The sequence below is a fragment of the Trichoderma camerunense genome (genome assembly GCF_050948025.1).
Source record: "Trichoderma camerunense strain CBS 138272 chromosome Unknown V8C40scaffold_2, whole genome shotgun sequence".
Classification (NCBI taxonomy): Eukaryota; Fungi; Ascomycota; class Sordariomycetes; order Hypocreales; family Hypocreaceae; genus Trichoderma; species Trichoderma camerunense.
In genome coordinates, this window is record NW_028145368.1 from 3,107,431 (window position 1) to 3,125,917 (window position 18,487).

At 45.4% G+C, this 18,487-nt stretch overlaps 7 protein-coding genes across 7 annotated transcripts; 4 read left to right on the forward strand and 3 right to left on the reverse strand.

Annotated features, from left to right (window-relative positions):
* Positions 1 to 36: 36 nt before the first annotated feature.
* V8C40DRAFT_234386 (uncharacterized protein) lies at positions 37 to 1,414 on the reverse strand. The gene is made up of 2 exons (XM_083213603.1): positions 1,276 to 1,414; positions 37 to 1,223 (listed from the first exon to the last, which is right to left on the reverse strand). The coding sequence occupies exons 1-2, from the start codon at positions 1,399 to 1,401 to the stop codon at positions 570 to 572; spliced, it is 780 nt and encodes a 259-aa protein (XP_083078455.1). The 5' UTR covers positions 1,402 to 1,414; the 3' UTR covers positions 37 to 569.
* A 1,306-nt stretch (positions 1,415 to 2,720) lies between these two features.
* On the forward strand, positions 2,721 to 5,491 carry V8C40DRAFT_234389 (Zn(II)2Cys6 transcription factor). Its single transcript, XM_083213604.1, has 5 exons — positions 2,721 to 3,075; positions 3,139 to 3,810; positions 3,867 to 4,189; positions 4,282 to 4,635; positions 4,716 to 5,491. The coding sequence occupies exons 1-5, from the start codon at positions 2,929 to 2,931 to the stop codon at positions 5,290 to 5,292; spliced, it is 2,073 nt and encodes a 690-aa protein (XP_083078456.1). The 5' UTR covers positions 2,721 to 2,928; the 3' UTR covers positions 5,293 to 5,491.
* On the reverse strand, positions 5,164 to 6,945 carry V8C40DRAFT_282800 (uncharacterized protein; the record flags this gene model as incomplete). The annotated part of the gene is made up of 2 exons (XM_083221845.1): positions 5,164 to 6,803; positions 6,870 to 6,945. The coding sequence occupies 2 exons, from the start codon at positions 6,943 to 6,945 to the stop codon at positions 5,485 to 5,487; spliced, it is 1,395 nt and encodes a 464-aa protein (XP_083078457.1). The 3' UTR covers positions 5,164 to 5,484.
* Positions 6,946 to 7,450: 505 nt separating this feature from the next.
* On the forward strand, positions 7,451 to 9,628 carry V8C40DRAFT_234393 (cytochrome P450). Its single transcript, XM_083213605.1, has 3 exons — positions 7,451 to 7,756; positions 7,825 to 8,661; positions 8,721 to 9,628. The coding sequence occupies exons 1-3, from the start codon at positions 7,624 to 7,626 to the stop codon at positions 9,452 to 9,454; spliced, it is 1,704 nt and encodes a 567-aa protein (XP_083078458.1). The 5' UTR covers positions 7,451 to 7,623; the 3' UTR covers positions 9,455 to 9,628.
* Positions 9,629 to 9,817: 189 nt separating this feature from the next.
* V8C40DRAFT_234394 (fungal specific transcription factor domain-containing protein) lies at positions 9,818 to 11,819 on the reverse strand. Its single transcript, XM_083213606.1, has 5 exons — positions 10,970 to 11,819; positions 10,773 to 10,869; positions 10,468 to 10,724; positions 10,108 to 10,415; positions 9,818 to 10,057 (listed from the first exon to the last, which is right to left on the reverse strand). Exons 1-5 carry the CDS (start codon positions 11,668 to 11,670, stop codon positions 10,008 to 10,010), a joined length of 1,413 nt encoding a protein of 470 aa, XP_083078459.1. The 5' UTR covers positions 11,671 to 11,819; the 3' UTR covers positions 9,818 to 10,007.
* A 561-nt stretch (positions 11,820 to 12,380) lies between these two features.
* Positions 12,381 to 13,205, forward strand: V8C40DRAFT_272718 (type 1 glutamine amidotransferase domain-containing protein; the record flags this gene model as incomplete). Its single annotated transcript, XM_083220388.1, has 4 exons — positions 12,381 to 12,465; positions 12,531 to 12,770; positions 12,826 to 12,935; positions 12,999 to 13,205. 4 exons carry the CDS (start codon positions 12,381 to 12,383, stop codon positions 13,203 to 13,205), a joined length of 642 nt encoding a protein of 213 aa, XP_083078460.1.
* A 1,927-nt stretch (positions 13,206 to 15,132) lies between these two features.
* V8C40DRAFT_234397 (FPP/GGPP synthase family protein) lies at positions 15,133 to 16,631 on the forward strand. The gene is made up of 2 exons (XM_083213607.1): positions 15,133 to 15,370; positions 15,430 to 16,631. Exons 1-2 carry the CDS (start codon positions 15,257 to 15,259, stop codon positions 16,345 to 16,347), a joined length of 1,032 nt encoding a protein of 343 aa, XP_083078461.1. The 5' UTR covers positions 15,133 to 15,256; the 3' UTR covers positions 16,348 to 16,631.
* Positions 16,632 to 18,487: the final 1,856 nt, after the last annotated feature.

An 18,487-nucleotide genomic window follows, 5' to 3' on the forward strand; every position in this document is an offset into this window, starting at 1 on the left:
TCTGCAACTTGAACTCACAATCCTATTTCTTCTTTACCACTATCTAGACAAGGTTTTCTAAACAATAGCCATGGAAGTTATTTAAAAATGATAGAATAATAAAGTGTGCCAATAAAACAAAAATTTTACGCGGCGATTTAATTCACTTCTTCATTCTAAATGTGTCTTGTGGTAGAACTTCATCTTTGTCTTGTTGGGATCATATCGCGGTCCTTGTTACAGCATAAATTTGTGGGTATTATTAGGCCCTCGTCGGAGCCCTTGTAGGTTGAGTGCGAAGAAGTAGGACATGGTGTACTGCGGATTAAGAACGATATTATACAGACCAATCAGGTTGAATCAGATTGTGTTCTGTAACTGGGATATCAAACAAGATGCATTTCTTGTCGCAGACATAAGGCCATACCATGCTGCCCGTACATCCATGTGGAACAACTTGTCCTCATAGAGGAAAGAATTGAGGCAAGTATTGAAGGCTAACGAAAGAGCCGAGTGTTTGACCGCGTTCCCTGTCCCCATGTAAGATAAAGCAACTTGGTTGTGTAAATATATGGCGACTTCTCGGTGTCTCAGACTGTGTTGCTGTGGACTATATCAGCCATGTGTTTCCGGTGCATAGCTCTGATCTGATAGTCCATCTGGCGGAGTGACTTCAGCACTTCGTCGATAAGATTTCCTCTAGCAATATCGGCGCTTTTCGTTGTTTGGATGTGGTCCTTTATCGTTTCTGGGGATTCTCCGCTACTAATGGGCGTAAAAGAGGCATACTGAGAGGCCTCGTGCTCATCTAAAGTCGGCTCCGTGCTTTCTTGGCTCTCTACCAGTTGGGGTTGAGGAAATTGTATAGGGATTAAGCTGTTAAAGTCGCAAATTTCTTGGCAGAGTTCATTATTCCACGGCAATATCTGCTCTATGCTATATTGACCTTGGTTTATTGTCCCAATTGGATATATCGATGACTCTCCATGAAGGTTTGGTATCCACGGATTCAATAAATCCGGTCCATTTTGAGAAGTAATCGAATACAAATAATCCTCGTTGCCAGTGGCATAATCGATGGTGTGAAGCTCCATATCTGTCGCACATGGTTCCTGGTGTAGCTGTTGTAGATCGGTAGCTGTTTGAGGATAATGTGTATTTGAAATGGGGATATTCTGCGCCGGGGCTCGATTTGATGGAAGTTCGGGGGTTATCGACGCTGAGGAGGGCCAGTCCAGGTTCATCTATTATCATTAGAACACCATTAGCAAGCACATCGAGCCGTGGCGACCTTACTTCCTGAGATTCGAGCAACTTCTGTAGCTTTTCTGACGGTTTAGTAGTAGCAAAGATATGGTTGGGTAATGACATGGTGAAAGTTGTTTTGTATGAATCCTGGCTAGAAAGGCTTCCCCAGCTCATATCTAAATATGGCAGCTGGCAAAATGTGCGAAAAATACAAGGGTCATGCTAGCTGCAATTCTTCTTACCAGGCCAATGATGTGAGCCGGAGGAATCTCCGTGGAGAGGGGCGGCTGAACCGCCCACGAAAAAGTCCGTCATATCGAAATGCATAGTGTACAGATGATCTCCATTATTTCTTCGGAAATAAAAGGCATCAAACGAGATGCTAATCTTATGAATTCTTATTTCCACCAAATACCGCAGGCAATTGCTGATAACCTCGAAATAGCAACCCTGATGCAAATGCGTAGCGCCATCTCCTCCCTAAACATTGACCACTCTTCTTTTACCACAATTTTATTATGAAATGCGCATTCATGGGACGTTATTCATGGAAACTTCTAGAGGATTGGCCATAGCCCTCGGAAATTGGCTCCATATTTAAATATCGTGTGCCTTTATTTAGAACGGTGATTTGGTGGTGACGTAAAATGGCTGCAAATTGATGTGATAGTTACAAGTATGTGAAGATATTTACCAATCACTGTTGTTCACGAAGTGCACTACTACAGGTAATTGCATGTACTGATTATAATGTACCCCAGTGCATTGGCACAGGGCATCAAAAGACTGAGATGATTACTCTAGATGGGCTCTTGTGCCAAGTATAGCGTACAAAAGAAGTTGGAGTTACAGTTATGCCATGTGATTTGCCCTCAGAATTCTAGATGATATTGGTAGAAGCCGTCTTTTCGACCTAATTTCGGACCCTATAAAAGTTTATTGGGGAGATTCACGAGAATGTAGCCTCTTGAAAAATCTGGCCCTGGATATTTGTCACCATCCCCCTGCATGTCCCCTGGAGGAACAGGGTTTGTACCTCTTTTTAACGTCTGTGACAAAAGACAAGACTAATAGTAAAATTCTTTTTGTTTTCACTAGAGCGATAAGTTGTAGTTGAATAGGTTAGCAAAAATCGCGCCGTGATAGAGAAGTGAGGGGGAGAATGATTTCTGTATAGAACTTTGCACTCCCGCACTCTACTCATTTCTAATATCTACATCCGCTGTCCACACATCACGAAACTTTCTGCTTTACAAGTTGTCCTTTATTGTCTCAATTGAAAATATTTGAAGGGAAAACCCACAGACTTGCGTGCAACCAACTTCTGCCTGTCGAATCGCGGGAGCAGTAAAATTCTGAAAGTCAACAAGGACGCACCCGTGACATCATCGGAGGTTGCTCCGGAAGGCATCTGATTGGCTGCTAGTGAGCTGTGTTGTCATGGGCTATATCGAAGGGTTTCGGAAACAAGTAAAATCACTGTGTAGATGCGGAGAGAATTCGCCACTCGAAATTACTAACCAGGCAAGCTCAAGGGGAAAGAAACTAATTCGCACATGGGAGGGGGAGCAGAGCTTATGAGGAACCTCAGGCACTAGGACGAAGTGACAGAATGCTTCAGACATCCACTACTTTGTTCAATTGGTGTGTCATAACATCAGATCAGAGCTGCATCATTTGGCCAGCGGCTGTTGTGTAAACATGGCGAAGCGATACCAGCCGCTCCTCCCTACCAGCTCTAGGTCTCCAACGGGCACAGAGCAGACCGGAGCGAGTTCTCAGCAGTTGAAACGTCGTCGTAGCGGCGTGGCGGTAGCTTGTAATGCCTGCCGCCGAAAGAAAATACGAGTAATTCATTGGACAATCGAGTGCGTGTAACAGCTCTTGAACTCTGTCTGATGCTGGCTACAGTGTGATGGCATGCGTCCAACATGTTCGGCGTGCCGGGGGGTCGCAATTCGCTGCACATACCGCGACGACTATAAACTGACTCCAGAATCACAAAAGCTTCTTGTTGAAGTGATGCGTCTTCTCAATGCCCTCCCGGAAAGAGAGACAATACGTTTACTGCATTCATTAAGGAGTGAGACTGACGCAGCAGTGATTTTATCCACGCTGAGAGATGGAGTGCCAGCGGGTCGGCGACCATCTGAGCTTCGTAATGCCGTTGCGATTATGGATAATTCATTTCAGGCTCTCGAGCTTGAATCTCGAAACCCAAATGTATATCCGTTTTTACCGCCGGTTATACCCCAGACTTTATCAAAAGAGGCGTATCATCAGCTTACGACCTCGGACAGGCAGCAGATTGCCTCAGCTTCTCCGCCCTTGTACTGGGATGCTGATCCCACGGCATCACAAATATCACTTTGCGACTCTCGGTTATTCCAAATAAACATCAGCCATTGGACCAATGTTCCGATATCAAATGAGGCGGCTGCCCGCGCCATATCCCTGTACTTGGAGACGGACCACCCTCTGCTGGGGTACTTCGACCCCAACCTCTTTATATCGGACTTGGTAAATCTTAGACACGATTATTGTTCCCCAATGCTGGTTAATGCGCTGCTATATTGGGCTTGTGTAAATTTCAGCCTATACTTTCTTTCATTTTACACTGCTAATGTTGACGTCAACAGCAAATGTACAGTGTGGTGGACCCGAATTTTGATGTACATGGAGTTGCATTTTGCACAGAGGCTGAGAGTCTATGGAAGACCGAAAGCGAACAGGATTCGATTCCTAACCTGATTGCATCCCTATTTCTAAGCTTGGGCTACCTAGGCCAAGGCAGAGATCATGCTGTACTGCGGTATATATCACAGGCTACCAAGATGGCCGTGCGACTAGGTCTCTTTGGTGTCGAAAACAATGGCCAAGCAAAGATCAAAGTTGACAAGATGACGGCAGAAGCAGCCAGCGCCTACTTGCATGCTGCCTGGGGTTCATTCAACTGGATCAGGTACGTTCACTCTCTAAATCCCCTTTTGAGTTAAGCAAAAATGGACTACAATTGCTCACTCAAGGATGTGCTGTCTTCACCCGTACGTGTAGTCTCATGTCGCTCTTCTATCGTCAGCCAGGGTTAGAGGGGCCTAGTTGTCCCCCACACTTGCCCATACCCGGATTTGAACACGACAACGGTGCCGGCGGACCAGCGGGTCCTGGTTCTCCTAGTTTGCAGCCCCAGTTCCAGTATATGGGAGGCGTATTTCCTTATTTATGCAAATTCTGGAGTATCATGTACGATGTGAGCTTAACCTATGATGACATACAAACGCCTCTGAACGGCCTTGGGACTCTGCAATTCGCGGAATACAAGTTCCGCGAATTACTTGCTTGGAGCAATACTCTCCCCTCACACCTCTTGCGAGTAAACCAAAATCCGCATTATGTCCAGGTTTTACAGTACGTAATTGCCTTTTCTGCGCTGTGTATCTTTCCATTGTTGTATCTTGTATTGTGCTGACTCTTATCGGCGACCCCAGCATATGGTTCCATACTGCTGTTCTTTGTCTCTTCAAACCGTGCATCCAACAACTCGGAATCAGCCGTCTTCGAACCCTTCCAAAGAGTATCAGTTCCCCGGAACTCGTGTATGCTGCCTCAATTTCTCAGTTGAAACAACTTGTCGTAAACTACAGACTTCACTTTGCATCGTCTACGTATACCATTTTGTGGCATACAGCCCTGATCTATCTCGCCAACGAAATACTAAGCACACCAAAAGATGAGGACTGGTTCTTTTATTTTTTGCTTTGTGTCTATGGTTACGAACGACTGCGCCGATCTTGGCGAGTTACGGCGTCTATTTCAAGAGCACTTTTGTCAATGGCATTACGCAAAGGGGACATCACAAGTAGTCAGGCTCGTCGAATCTTGGAAGATCTCCAGAGCGACCGCTTTCGCAAGAGGTTTGGTGAAATAAGAGCAACATTCATGGCAGATTTGGACCTGGCCGCGTCGGATCCAAGTTCCGCAACTGTTGAGAAGCAGGCAGGGGATTTTGAGCACAATGCTATGCTGAGAGATTATACGAATATACTGGATGGCGATCAAGAATAATTAATTGGGTGGAGCGGAATGCTTGGAATAGTGGAATTATTTTTCAGGATTCTTTTTTTATAAAACTTTTCATCTAATCTAGTGGGTTCTCTAATACTGGTCTATGCATGATGGAAGAATAAATAGCATATCTATAAGTAATGCGAAATGAAAGAAGAAGTTGCAGGTGGAGGTCGGAAATCCACACCCCTGTTAGAAGCAAAAGATTTGATCCGTCATCTTTCCAACCGCTCCTGGAGCTTCGAATCCCATTGCCACCAATGCCTTCTTAGAGGCGTTCACCATTCCAGGAGGCCCGCAGAGCATAACTTTGGTGTCTGGCGATGGACCTGGTAGTTTCGAAGCCATGACGGCCTGCGTAACGAATCCTTTTCCATAGGCCCATTTTTGAGGAGGCTGATCCAACATGTACCAGACTTTGAAGTTCTTGGGGTAGTTTTTGGCAAATGCGTCAAGTTCATTGCGCAGGAGAATATCCTCTTCGGTTCGGTTGGCAAGGATCAGGCTGACCTCGGTGGTGTCTTTATCGTCCTCGCAGATGGCGCGAATTAGCTGATACATGGGTGTAATTCCCGTTCCTCCTGCAATCATTCCAATCTTCTTGCAGAGGCCTCTCTTGTATCGCATGGCACCTTTTGGACCGCGGAAGAGAACCTTGTCTCCCACCTTTAAGTTTGCCAGGTATTTCCCAGTTAATAAACCATCTGGATAGCACTTAATTACGAGCTCCAGTCTGCCGAGATCCGCGTTGTTTGAGACTGGTGTGTATGATCTGGAAACGTCTGCTCCATCAATGGCAGCTTTGATAGCGACGTGTTGGCCGATAGGAATGCCAATCACATCAGTTGGCTTTGGTAGCTGAAACACAAAGAGAAAAACGTTTGGTGACAACGTGTCTTTCCTAATCAGCGGAAGGCTTTTGTATTCTTTGGGCTCCAGCCAGCCTCGAGCAAGCTGTGGATTGCTTTTGGCGACACTGTTGCTCTTCATATGCGGGGGATATTTTGTGAAGCCGGACTCTATTTGAGTAAATTTCGACAGCTGGGTTCCAATAACAACTCCAGCAGCAGTACACAGAAGACTGGCTGCAATGAATCCATTTGAGAATCCTCCTTGGGGCAAATGAACAGAAGGAAGCCAGCGAGGTGACAACTGAGAGAGAGAAGCCTTCCCTAACACCTCCGGCAGATTGATTTGGCCATTCGAGGCAAGTAATAGTGACAAACCACCAGCAATTGGGATAGCTGCCAATGTAACCTTGGCGACAGAGGACGATGAGGGCGTGACGGACTTTGCACTCTCTGTCGTTTGCTGGACTAGTCGAACAGTCTTGGGACGGACAATCTCATGAGCATCCTTGGCGGTGCCAATTAAATAGGTTTTCAGGATCCCATCAGCATCTTCAGAATGTCCAACCTCTTCGTAGGCCGCCGTTGCATCAGTGCCGGCAACATCAATTAGGACATCCGCTCCACCAGGGTGATCTCTCACGTATTTGGAGACATCATAGACTAAACATGGCCAGATTAGTAAAGAAGAAAGAATTAGGAGCCGTTGCCTCGATGAGGTTGTCTTACCCTTGCCGTGGATCATAACCCATAAGTCATCTCTGGTCTTGTGGACCGCAACTTCTTCCGTAGAATACTCTTGCATGGCTGCAATATTATCCGAGAAGGTTCTATTCTTAGAAAAGCAGGAGATTTAAGAGGAAGTTGTCTTTTTTATAAGAAGAAGTGAGAATTAAGAGGAAGTCGTCTTTTTATAAGAAGCGAGAGGAAGTTGGCCAATAGAAATGTCCCCAATCTGACCAAAGCAAAGGGTGATGATAGGGATAGAGAGCTTTATTGATGTATCTTGGCAGAATCCTTTTGCTGACAGACTTTCTCTTCCATATATAATGATAAACCGCCTGTGTAACACGTCAACTGAAGGAATTAAGACATTGTATCCATCTCCAGCGTGTAAGTTGGCCCCCACTAAATCGGGCATTCCGAGACAGTTGCCGCGGAGAGATTCACACTGTCTTCGCCGCGCTCCGGCTGACCTTGCCGAGCCAATTGATTGGATCGTGAAGTGGATAAGCGATCCTCGGGTAGCATTTCAGGAGCATTGCCGAGGATAGATGTCAATGAGATGCAGGAATAACGTCATCCACACAAACTGGATGGATTTGCTCGGCAGTTGTAAGCGAAGTTTCGCGATCCCGAGATTGCAAAGTCCGCGCCGTTTGAATCCTACTTATAAGTCTTGAGCTTCGCACAAGATGAAGTTTACTAGAAGACAGACACATCATCGAAAGCTAGTGTTACTAAGTCTGACGACTACAACACCATGGCAGTACAACAGTTTTATCTCCTTGGAGAGCCGATAACGTCTGCGAGAGAAATCGACATCTCGTCGAACTTGGATCTCGATGGACTCAAACACTTAGTTGCTTCTTACTTTGCCATTGTCGAGCCAAATGGTGTGTTCTCATAGGAAACAAACCACTTTGCCTGATTTATTTGCACATGTTACTAACCCATCTACTAGGAATTGAGTTCCAAGTCCAGGAAAGCGCATTGCAAGAAGTCTCAGACATCACTTCCGTCACTGGACCAGTGGCTATCTCTATCGACGGACATGCTGTCCGTGACCCTCCCGGTCCTAAAGGGTTGCCATATCTCGGCAACTTCTTTGAGATTTACCCAGACCACTTGGGCAACCATCAACGTCTCTTTCAGCATTACGGACCTGTGATCAAGACAACTAACATGGGCCGTGTTGTGTATCAAACAAATGACCCAAATATTGCTCTAATTGCTTTTAACGAGTCCGACTTCTTCACGAAGAAAATTAATGAGTCCCATCCTCTTTACGCCTTAAAGACGCCAGCGGCCGGTGTATTCTTGGGAGACACCGATACCGAAGAATGGAAGGTCGCCCATAAATTCCTGCCGCCCGCTCTTGGCCCCAAAGCTGTTCGTCACTATGCACCGACTATGCAGAAGACTGTCGAGGATGCGTCTAAAGTGTTTGATGCGCTGGATGAGCAGGGCGAAGCGTGGAATGTCTATCAGTACATGCTGAAGCTTGGCTCCCAAGCTGTTGGCAAGCTCACCTTGGGCCTCGACTTTAACCATTTCTCTTCACCGGATGCACCTGTTCATGAGATGGTTCATCTGATTGCCGAGGTGCTATCGCTGAATAAGAAAGTCACCTCCAAGGGCGATTGGTATAGCAGCCTGCCCTTTGGTGATCCCAAGCGCTTAAAGGATGTGAAGCATCGTGTCGAAGAAATGGTCGAGGAGTCTATCCAGAGAGCTGCTAGAGGTGGTGTGGAGGATCTTCCTCTGCAGGATGCTGCTATTGAGGCATCGAACATGGTTGGTGAGTAATCCTGAGTAAACTCATTGGGTCTCCCTACGCCGATACTGACCATTATCTAGACTATGCGATCCGAGCTATCGACAATAAAGGCGAGAAGCTACCAAAGTCTAGCCTGGTCTGGGCTCTTGTAGTCGCCACTGGTGCTGGCTTCACAACCACCAGCTCCCTGCTTTCATGGCTCATCTACGGATTGGTTACCTATCCAGGAATGCAGGAGAGACTCCTTCAAGAGCTAATCGACAACGACTTTACTGAAGAGACGCAGATTACTTCAGATTATACGGATCGCTTGGTGTTCCAAGATAAATACATCAAGGAGATGCAGCGAAAACACAATCCGTCATTCCAACCTGGACGAACAGCAAAGACCGACCTTATTCTTCCGGGTGGCTATAAGATTCCCAAAGATGCTGTCGTGATCCCCGCCTTGCACCACATCCACCACAACCCTGAGCTGTGGAGCAACCCAGAGAAGTTCGACCCAGATAGGTGGGACACAGATGAGGTCAAGAACAGACCAAAGGGGTCGTACATGCCATTTGCCGCCGGAGGACGAATGTGCATTGGGTTCAATTTTGCACTTCAAGAGATCAAGGTCTTTTTACCAAAGTTGATTTACCGATACAAGTTCACCCGCGAAGGAGACGCGACAGTCGAGTACGACCCCATGTTCCAGCTAATCAGACCGAACAACTTGTATGTTCGAGCCGAAAGGCGTGTCAAGTGGCCGCCTAAGTCTGGCGCTGTTTCTCCTAAGTCTGGCGTTGCTTCTCCTAAGAGTACTACCGCATAAGTTGGGTGACGCATGGCCGAAGTTCCTCCTGGAAAGCTCAGGGCTGCCATGGTCATGAGCTGACTCATGTTTGCATTAAAAGATTATAGAAAATTGATGTTCAACGTTCACACCATGTACTTAGTTTCTCAACTATAGAGTTTAGACAGAATTTAGATCAAGTATGACGATTTACTTCTAAGATTACTTTGATTACTTCCTATAAGGATAAATTTGGTAGATTTGAATGAGCTGATTTGGTAGACTTGGCTGACTGACGCTGTACACAGTGGGGAGTTGGTACTACTTCAAGCTTCATACAATTATAATTGGCCGGTATAAGACTTACACTTTTGCTTCAGAGTAAAAAACTATAAAACCATTATTCAGACGGCTAATAGATCTATTCATCCAGGAATTAGGCTGAGATATAGACAGCCAGAAGGCGTTCTTTCCAAACACACGCGAAAACTTTGATGATGTTCGACTTAAGTATGCCCGGAAATAGGTCGTCTTTACCCTTATATAAGATATTATTTTTTACACATATACTTACATTTTGTATTTTTTATATTTAGATATCTGACATAAGTTTACGAGCGGCTAATAGTGACGTATACTCCCCTAAAGACATGTTAATTGCGGCTTTACACTTATAATTGTTAGCACCTTACCTGATGCCAGCCACCTCTGAGTCAGTACTCTTAATGCTTCCTGCAAGGTGGCTAGTGAACCAGCATTATCCACTGCTGGCTGTTCAGGTAAACTAGACAGTACAATACAACTTTGGTATAACAAGTGCATGATAAATGGTGAGACGGTTGGTAAAGGGATAGTGCCCCCTGGTAGGAAATTTTGGGACATGCGGGCAGACTCTCGAGCTATTACTCCAGGATCAACCATTGGGTAACTAAGCGACTGACTGCCAATAGGGACTTTCATTTTTTCCGAGGATGATGATTGTTCCAGCAATAAAAGTGCACTATTTGTTTCGTTAGTACATTGGGGATAAAGGTATGTTGGTTAGTTCTTACATGTAGCACGCTGCTGTCTGTGTACAGAATTCAAGACTTCTTGTCTCTGCTTCAGACTGGGAGAGGTGGATAAGAGCGTGAAGAGTACGGTTCAATTGTGCGGCTTCTTGCACGTAGAAAGCGTCATCTCTAGGCTCATCAGAGACATGTCTGATAACTTGTCCTAAAAGATATGTTGCTTGAGCAAATCGTGCGAATCGTCCCATTCGTAATTGTGACTGGGATCCTATGGTGAATAATTCGGTCGCATGCAACAACTGATAACTGTCAGTTTGCAAAACGTTTCAACGATATCCGATACATACCCCCTGCTCCCATGAAGCATCGTCAGCTGGGAGAATGTCACCCGTTGCTGGGTCCGCAGTGGCAAGCATGCGTGGTGGGTTTCCCAAGTTGATGAACCTATGTTCGGGACACATCAGCTAGGCAAATTACTGGTTGGATAAATGAAGAGATTTGCGGGCGCAGCCCCATCAAAATAGACCATTTAAGTAGTCCATACCTATCTAGAATCAAAATCGCCCACCATACCCTCCTTCTCTCCTCTATATCATCCCATGGGAGTCCCGATGCGTTGCTCTGCTTTATGTCCTTGTCAAGTCCCAGTGCTACTGCATGTCTAGCGCATGTGCCAACAGACATATAAGCAGCCGGATAAATGCAGTGGCCAAGCTCGTAAAGAGCTATGAAGATGCCTGCTTGTACGAGTCTGATACTCAGATTCCCAGCATTCTCCAGCTCAAAGAAAAACTGCTTTGCGGCGATATACGCAGGAGATTTGGGGCTTTCAGATGCCGTTGGTGTCCAATTTATCAACTGCATGGAAAGAAGGAGCAGAGTGGAATCTGCATGGACTGGGGTAAGTGGACTGAGGAGATGCTGGTATATCCAAGTCTTTGATATACACGGCATATATGCATAGACATTACTGAAGAAGGTTGTCACCATCTGCCGGACCTCCTCATCTCCACCCAGAAAGTCGCTGACATATGCCGGAACTGCTAGACTAGGCCGCGGAAGTTCCAGTCGAGCCTGGCGAAAGATATTCATATCCAGGAAGAAAGAAGGCGGGAATGGTTGCTGCACAACTCGCTGCTGGGCCTGAAGGGCAATCAAGGAGCTGTGCGCGTTGGATGGCCGAAGACCACTTGGATATTCACATTTTCCATTGTTTCTGCTGGACGTGAGTATCTGGAAATACATGGAAAGAGGTGAAGTTATACCTTCGGCAATGTCCGCATTGTGGTAATGCTTTGTCACACTTTCCCTTCCTCTGCTTGCATCTATTGCAAGCAAAGGGAGCAAGCATCTTGTCTGCGGGAGTTGCCGTTCTAACCTTGCATGCGGATTCTTCGGACTCGCGGCCGTGTCCGTAGCGGCGGCCGGCAACTCTTATAGGAACCGGCTGGCCGTGATTACCAAGCACGCTGTCCGCGCATTAGCGACATAAACCAGGAGCTAAACTCCCGGCTTAGAGACCGCTAGACTTACGTGGGCCAAGTACACAGATTCCAACTTGCCCGGCGCTAGCCTGGTTCTCAAGTGTGCGTGGAACATCTACATTAGTTGGCTTGGAATGATACTGAACTTTGTAGCCTCGTTGAAAAATGACATAACCAGATCTTGTATAGTTGCAACTGCACCTAGAAATCTAAAGCAGATTTACTAATTATAGCTCTTTACTCGAGAAAACAGCATACATATGTCTGTATTTGTAAGATTTCTCTAATACTCTGGAATCAAATCAATAGTGTGCTCTAAATGTGATTCTTCCAAGTATATAAGCTGCCTTCTACGGCATGTAGGAGAGGTTTTCTTCTCTCATCAACAATTAGATCTCAACAGTTCCATCTACAAATCCACTCTTCAATCTAATCTTCAATCCACTCTACTCCTCCAATTCATCACCAGCCATGGCATCCAGGTTCCGTGTTTTGATGGTCCTCTCATCGGCCGCCAAGTTCACTACAACTGGCGCCCCCACAGGATGGTACCTTCGTAAGTCTCGAACCTTACAAATGAAGATTCTCAATATTAAAACATTTTCTAATTTGATCATTTAGCCGAGTTTGCTCACCCATACAAGGTCTCGAGTGAAATTGCCGACATTACAGTTGTCTCGCCAAAGGGCGGTTTCTCTCAAGTTGACCCAGGCTCCGTCAAGAACACAGCAACTACTGATTCACTCTCTCACTCCTTCCTAAAGGACAACGAATCAGTATGGTCCAACACTGGCAAAATCAGCGACTATATTGGAAGGGGAAAGGAATTTGACGTCATCTGCCACCCGGGTGGCCACGCACGTATGTCCAATGTTATAATCCTTTACTAGGGCGCAAAAATAACTGATTTTCTTAGCTCTGTTTGACCTGGCCGAGGACAACGACCTGAAAACCCTGATTAGTGAGGTTTATGAAGCTGGAAAGATCGTTGCAGCAATTTGCCACGGTGTTATTGTTCTCAAGGATGTTAAGCTCTCCAACGGCTAATACCTGGTTGCCGATGCGCCCGTTACTGGCTTCAGCAACGAGGAGGAGGACAAGGTTGGCTTGACTGATGCATGCCCAGTGCTTGTGGAGACAGAGTTGGTCAAGATGGGAGGACGTTTCGAGAAGTCAGATGCTCCATTCAAGGCACATGTTACTGTTGCACACAACGGACGTCTTATCACTGGGCAGAACCCAGCTAGCGCGCCAGGATTTGCTGAAGCAATTAAGCAGTCGCTTCTGAAGGCTTGAAGTGCAACATCAGAGCTTAACGACTCACGATATAAGCAGAAAGCTTCAAATAAGCTCTAGTATAGATAGAATGATTTAATGTCAAGTTACTCGTTTCTTTAATTTTTGACATCTTGTACATGGTGATTGACGATGAGTTTACTTTATTTCTATCTATTGTGAGTTGCTTATCATAAAAAGTGTTCCTTTCTGTTGTATGTTACGGTAGGGCAGCAAAAAAGCGATCGGTGGGCAGTATTGGCACTTCGCGGCGAGTGAATTTGACTGGTCTATTGTCACCTATATTGCGCCTGCAGCCAGCTTCGAAATCACGGCAACCGACAGGATCGCGGCAAGCTACAGTGTTTCGTGCAGTGCCAAGGCATAAACTAGCCCTTCTGGGGTTTTAATTCTCCAGCGACTAATGCAGAGGGATGACGGGCTAATGTCGCTTTAAGAGTATTAGCAAGAAAACATCTACACTGTTATTACGATGGACGACAAACTTCTCGCACTTAGTCTGCAATTAGGAGGATCTGACGTCGCTATAGACGTGTTTTTGAGGATTAGCTATTTATCCCGATATTCCTTCTATATGTACCTGACCTAGGTACGGGAATCAACATGAGTGTGTGGGAAACCACGTTTTACCAAAACCACCATTTACGGGGGAATTGACAAACAGTCAACTTGAAAAAATACACCTCGATGAAAATAACTCATATACTACTCGAAAGAGAGCTAATTGTATTAGGTATTTATAGTAACAGACTCTGCATGTGGTGTTGGTAAAGAGCTAGCCAGGATCCTCCACTCTTACGGTAAAAAGTGTGTATTACCACACGATCTACTGCGGAAGCAGACAAGACAACTGGCAATATTAAAGCCCCTCTTCATAATTCTAAAGATGACATCGTCTTATTGTATCTAGATTTGAATGATATAGCGACAGTTGAAAAGTTTGTTGAAGACATTCTTTCGAAAGAGACCAGACTAGATGTACCTGGAAACAAAACTACACGTAGCATGTTAATCTCTCTTCAGGGCTCAAAGACGAAGCAAGGCTACGACCAGTAATTGGATACTATTTGCATAGCCACTTTTCTCTTCAAAAAAGCTCTTCACGCCTTTATTCTTCACAATCGCGAAAATTACCGCTCTTGTCCGAGTAGTTTGGGTGGCATCATCGGCCATCTGCCCTTCACCACTTGGCGGGGTTGACCTCAACAACATGAATTACATTATAGACGTTAATGCATGGACCACATACAGCAATAGTAAAGCCGAAAACTACTATTATGAGATACGGTTCACCGAACTGCACAAAAATGATGCCATGATAAAAATTGTACTTCTAAAACATATGCATCGCTGGCAGAGGCTCGCGATTGAGGTAGTACTATATGTATTCACTAGTTTATGCTGCTTACAGGGCATTGTTCGGTGGTCTTTCTCTGGATGTGAGTTTGGAGCTCACTGGTACTTAAATTTAGCCTTAGGCACACCTTGATAGACGAAGAACTGATTTAGAGAATGTGCCTAAATCTAAGGTAAAGGATTGGACCGGTATCACAATTCTGGAGATGGTCTAAGGAGCAAGTGAAGGAATATCGCCAATACTTAACCTACGTCTTTACCAATTTAGGTACCTGTAATTACACAGAGCTCATTTTATCCAAACAAGATCTTCAGCACATAAAGGGAGCTCAATGAGATGCAACAGATCGTCTATTCTTTTTTTTCTTCTCTTTGAATCAAAATTGTCATATGGAGTGGTACAATCTCCATTCTCTTATCATCCGATTAGTGTTACAGAACTAAGCTCGAGGATCTCGCTCTAGGTAACATCTTTTGGAGTCTTAGGCAGCTGTGATTTAAGCGTGGTTTTCCCGGTCGCCACGTCAGCAGCCTGCTTGTCCTCATTGCTACGCGTTGGTAGCTGTTCACATGGCAATATTGATGCGGCAAAAACAGCGAGCTAGGCTTTCCGCTATTGCTACCCCTTGTCAAAGTTTCCATTTTGAGTTGACCAATTCAGCTAATGCGGAGTTTCCGTACTGTTACTGCAAGAAATGGACGCCCTCAAGAACGAGCTTCGCACGACATACGTTGCCTTAAATGCCACGTTTAAAGAATACCTTGAATCTCAGGGCTTTGATAAGGCGATAATTGATCATTATGTTCAGGTGAGTATGGCCAAAATCAGTGGAGTCCTTACCTGCCTGTAGTGCCTAACTTCATATAGTGCTTCTCCGCAAACGTTGGAACCGGCAAACTCCATCGCGGGTTAGCAGCCTTATACATTGGAAAGCAGCTTGCGAAAGATGAAGTGAATGAGGAACAGTCAAAACAACTCTGTGTCTTAGCATGGCTTGTCGAGATGCTGGGAGCGCACTATCTGATTCTGGATGATATAATGGACGAGTCGACAACACGTCGTGGCGAACCGTGCTGGTATCGCCAACCACACATCGGTCTCATGGCCATCAATGACGCATGCGTACTAAAATCTGCCATCTTCTTTTTCCTCAAGAAATTTCTACGCCAACATCCCGCCTATATCGATATCGTCGAGCTCTTCATTGACAATGGACTCCACACCGAACTAGGTCAGCTGTGCGATCTTGCCGCTGCGAAAGAGGAAGACATTGGAGCGTTTACCAAGGAAAAATACTGGTCGATAGTCAAAGAAAAGTCTTCATACAGTATATCAGGGCCAATCACGCTCGCTTTGGAATATTGGCGGCTCGCAACACCGAAGAACTTGGAACAAACTCATACTTTTGCAGTGGCACTAGGTGAATATTTTCAAGTACACGACGACTATATCGATGTGTATGGGGACTATGAAGTTACCGGGAAGCATGGGACAGATATCCAAGACAAAAAGTGCTCGTGGCTCGTTATTGAGGCGCTGTCTCGAGCAAATGAAGAACAGCGAAGTCGCCTTCTTCAGAACTATGGAAGGAAGGAGTCTTCTCAAGTTGATATAGTGAAAAGAGTTTTTGGAGAGCTGGATTTGCCGAAGGCTTTCAGGGAATATGAGGAGGAACAAAGAGCCAAGATTGAAGGCATAATTGCGGCTATGGATGAAAGCGAAGGTTTGAAGCGTGAGATATTTCTTATGCTATTTCACGGTTTCAGAAAAGGGCGGCAGTTTTGAGAGCCCTGGTTTTTTCACAAAGAAATACATGTATATACTACTTATGAGATTGCAGTGGTGATGGTGCAACGTCGGTTCCGTCAGCATCGACGAATGGGGTTGCGTTAACTACGTATGTTGTTCAGGTAGTAGAGAACAAAGCTCGTTGCAGCCCTCAGCTAAAGGAGACATTTGTAAAGTAAGGATGATATAATTTGGGATCGGGCAACAAATCATTCAGTTAACTTGCATGAGGCAACTGAGTATCTAGGTTAACTAGTTATATAGACAGTTGTGCATATTCTGAATTGTTGTTGCTTATCCTTTACTAGGCTACCATTGGCCATCATCGAAGTAGTGTTTGGACGCTAAATATTCGTTGTAGATTATAAAGTTAATCCTGATGGTTAATATCTGACATATTTAAGCAGCATAAAAGTGATATTTGATCGGATATCGCTGGACTTAAGTAGTTTGAATAGCTCCGAGACCGAAAACATGGTCGAGGGACGCAATGTCTGTGAATCTTGACAAAACTCACACACCAGGGTGTATCAACAATGGGCTCACTTCTCGCCCGGCTAGCACTACGTTAAATTTGAGTGAACTTGATTATCAATGATTTGAATACAAAGCTCTTTTGGCTGATTCTAATGTCTCTGGATCCCGTAAGCTAATCGTTGACCCTGCGCTCCCGCCTACATGAGCTCTGGTGCGATCGAGCGTAGACACTTGGAAATGAACCTTTTTTAGCACGTAAGCGATGCATGTATGGAGTAACCAAGACCCATCCAGGCTATCGGACCGCGGATTGAACGGTCATTGATTGGCATTATGCCTTACCGGATCCACCAGATAGCAACTTCTGCTTGGTGTGGCCCGGAAACTTACGAATACCTTCATTTGGCAAAGGCAGCCTCGGCACAACATTCTGCCAGTTCATGCATGCGCCTTGGTTAGATCTAGATGACAGGTCACTGCGCTGTTTCAGAAAGAGCTCTCTGTTGGAGGTAGGCGGGCTTCGCTAGGAGAAATTGAGGGTCACCAAGCTGAACCTCTTCCAAGTTCCGATTGGTGTGGCTCATCAGGGAGTTACAGATAACTCAAGTTTTTCTTTAAGTAAAGAATAGAAGGGGCTAAGCCATCCAGAGATCAACGCAAAGATCAACTAATGTGCCAACTATCTCTTGACAGGTGCATATCCGTGAGTCCAAGCCTCATCGTCCAACGGCCGACTAGATCCTGTATTCATTCTACCACCCCGTGGATTATTATTCAGTCTAGTTACCTGTATTATGCTAGTTAAAAAGTTGTTCCGAGGCGAATACGACCGCACTATTTTAGGTAGGGTATCTGTATTTATATGCCGAGCGCTATGGGCAGCTACGGTACATATTTTAATTAGCCTCCCCTATCATCGGAGAAGCAAAGGGCTGCGTTCAAATCTCCGAGAATATGGTCTGTTCTCAACATCTATCGTACGAGAGATAGTATTGAGAAAATCGTAAGGCAGCCGCTGGATAATTTCCACATAACCAGGGCGTTGCGACCTTGCCAGTCTCGTGAGTAGGAAGAGCCTTCTTGACGAAAGGCGCCTTTCTGCAACACGGATTTCATCCTAACGCATTAACGGAGCAATAAATCACCCCCAACACTTCGGGAGTCAATCTACGAGATCCTTCCGTGACACCTCATGCTGGTTCAGGTTACATTCCGTTGTATATTCGCCCGACTATGTGCAGGGTTAAAGCTCCTGCATTGGTTCCAACTCTAACAGTAACCAGTAAGGGCTCTATTCGTTTTGCCCTGTTATTGTGAGATCGGTTAATTGAGCCGTGCAGAGATAGAAAATAGCTTAGTATTGTTTGTAATGGAGCCCTGTAATAGGGGTGGGTTGACACCAGTCCCTCTCAAGTCCCGACAGTTGCGGATTTAACACAATTGCCATTGAATTCTCGACAGTAGTGCATATGAGTGAATTGATTGCTCGAAATTCAACATTATTACGCTCATTATGCTTGTTCTAGCCTTGTTCTCTTAGAAACTGGAGTTTCTATCCTAGCCTCATTCTGTGTTTGTGCGTGGGGTGACTCTGTATTTAGTGGCCGTGTAGACTCTAGGGAGGGGATATTTAGGCTGGTAGATTTGTGGTAATCGGAAC

What these genes read in the sequence shown, in the direction of transcription:
- V8C40DRAFT_234386 (XM_083213603.1), bottom strand. Translation starts at nt 1,401, where the DNA reads ATGAGCTGGGGAAGCCTTTCTAGCCAGGATTCATACAAAACAACTTTC. An exon ending in AGTTGCTCGAATCTCAGGAA is followed by an intron (nt 1,224 to 1,275) that starts GTAAGGTCGCCA and finishes TAATGATAATAG; the next exon opens with ATGAACCTGGACTGGCCCTC.
- V8C40DRAFT_234389 (XM_083213604.1), top strand. Translation starts at nt 2,929, where the DNA reads ATGGCGAAGCGATACCAGCCGCTCCTCCCTACCAGCTCTAGGTCTCCA. An exon ending in GCCGCCGAAAGAAAATACGA is followed by an intron (nt 3,076 to 3,138) that starts GTAATTCATTGG and finishes TGCTGGCTACAG; the next exon opens with TGTGATGGCATGCGTCCAAC. An exon ending in CATTATGTCCAGGTTTTACA is followed by an intron (nt 4,636 to 4,715) that starts GTACGTAATTGC and finishes CGGCGACCCCAG; the next exon opens with CATATGGTTCCATACTGCTG.
- V8C40DRAFT_234393 (XM_083213605.1), top strand. Translation starts at nt 7,624, where the DNA reads ATGGCAGTACAACAGTTTTATCTCCTTGGAGAGCCGATAACGTCTGCG. An exon ending in TGCCATTGTCGAGCCAAATG is followed by an intron (nt 7,757 to 7,824) that starts GTGTGTTCTCAT and finishes CCCATCTACTAG; the next exon opens with GAATTGAGTTCCAAGTCCAG. An exon ending in TGAGGCATCGAACATGGTTG is followed by an intron (nt 8,662 to 8,720) that starts GTGAGTAATCCT and finishes ACCATTATCTAG; the next exon opens with ACTATGCGATCCGAGCTATC.
- V8C40DRAFT_234394 (XM_083213606.1), bottom strand. Translation starts at nt 11,670, where the DNA reads ATGTATTTCCAGATACTCACGTCCAGCAGAAACAATGGAAAATGTGAA. An exon ending in GCGATTTTGATTCTAGATAG is followed by an intron (nt 10,870 to 10,969) that starts GTATGGACTACT and finishes TCCCGAACATAG; the next exon opens with GTTCATCAACTTGGGAAACC. An exon ending in ATGCTTCATGGGAGCAGGGG is followed by an intron (nt 10,725 to 10,772) that starts GTATGTATCGGA and finishes GACAGTTATCAG; the next exon opens with TTGTTGCATGCGACCGAATT.
- V8C40DRAFT_234397 (XM_083213607.1), top strand. Translation starts at nt 15,257, where the DNA reads ATGGACGCCCTCAAGAACGAGCTTCGCACGACATACGTTGCCTTAAAT. An exon ending in TAATTGATCATTATGTTCAG is followed by an intron (nt 15,371 to 15,429) that starts GTGAGTATGGCC and finishes AACTTCATATAG; the next exon opens with TGCTTCTCCGCAAACGTTGG.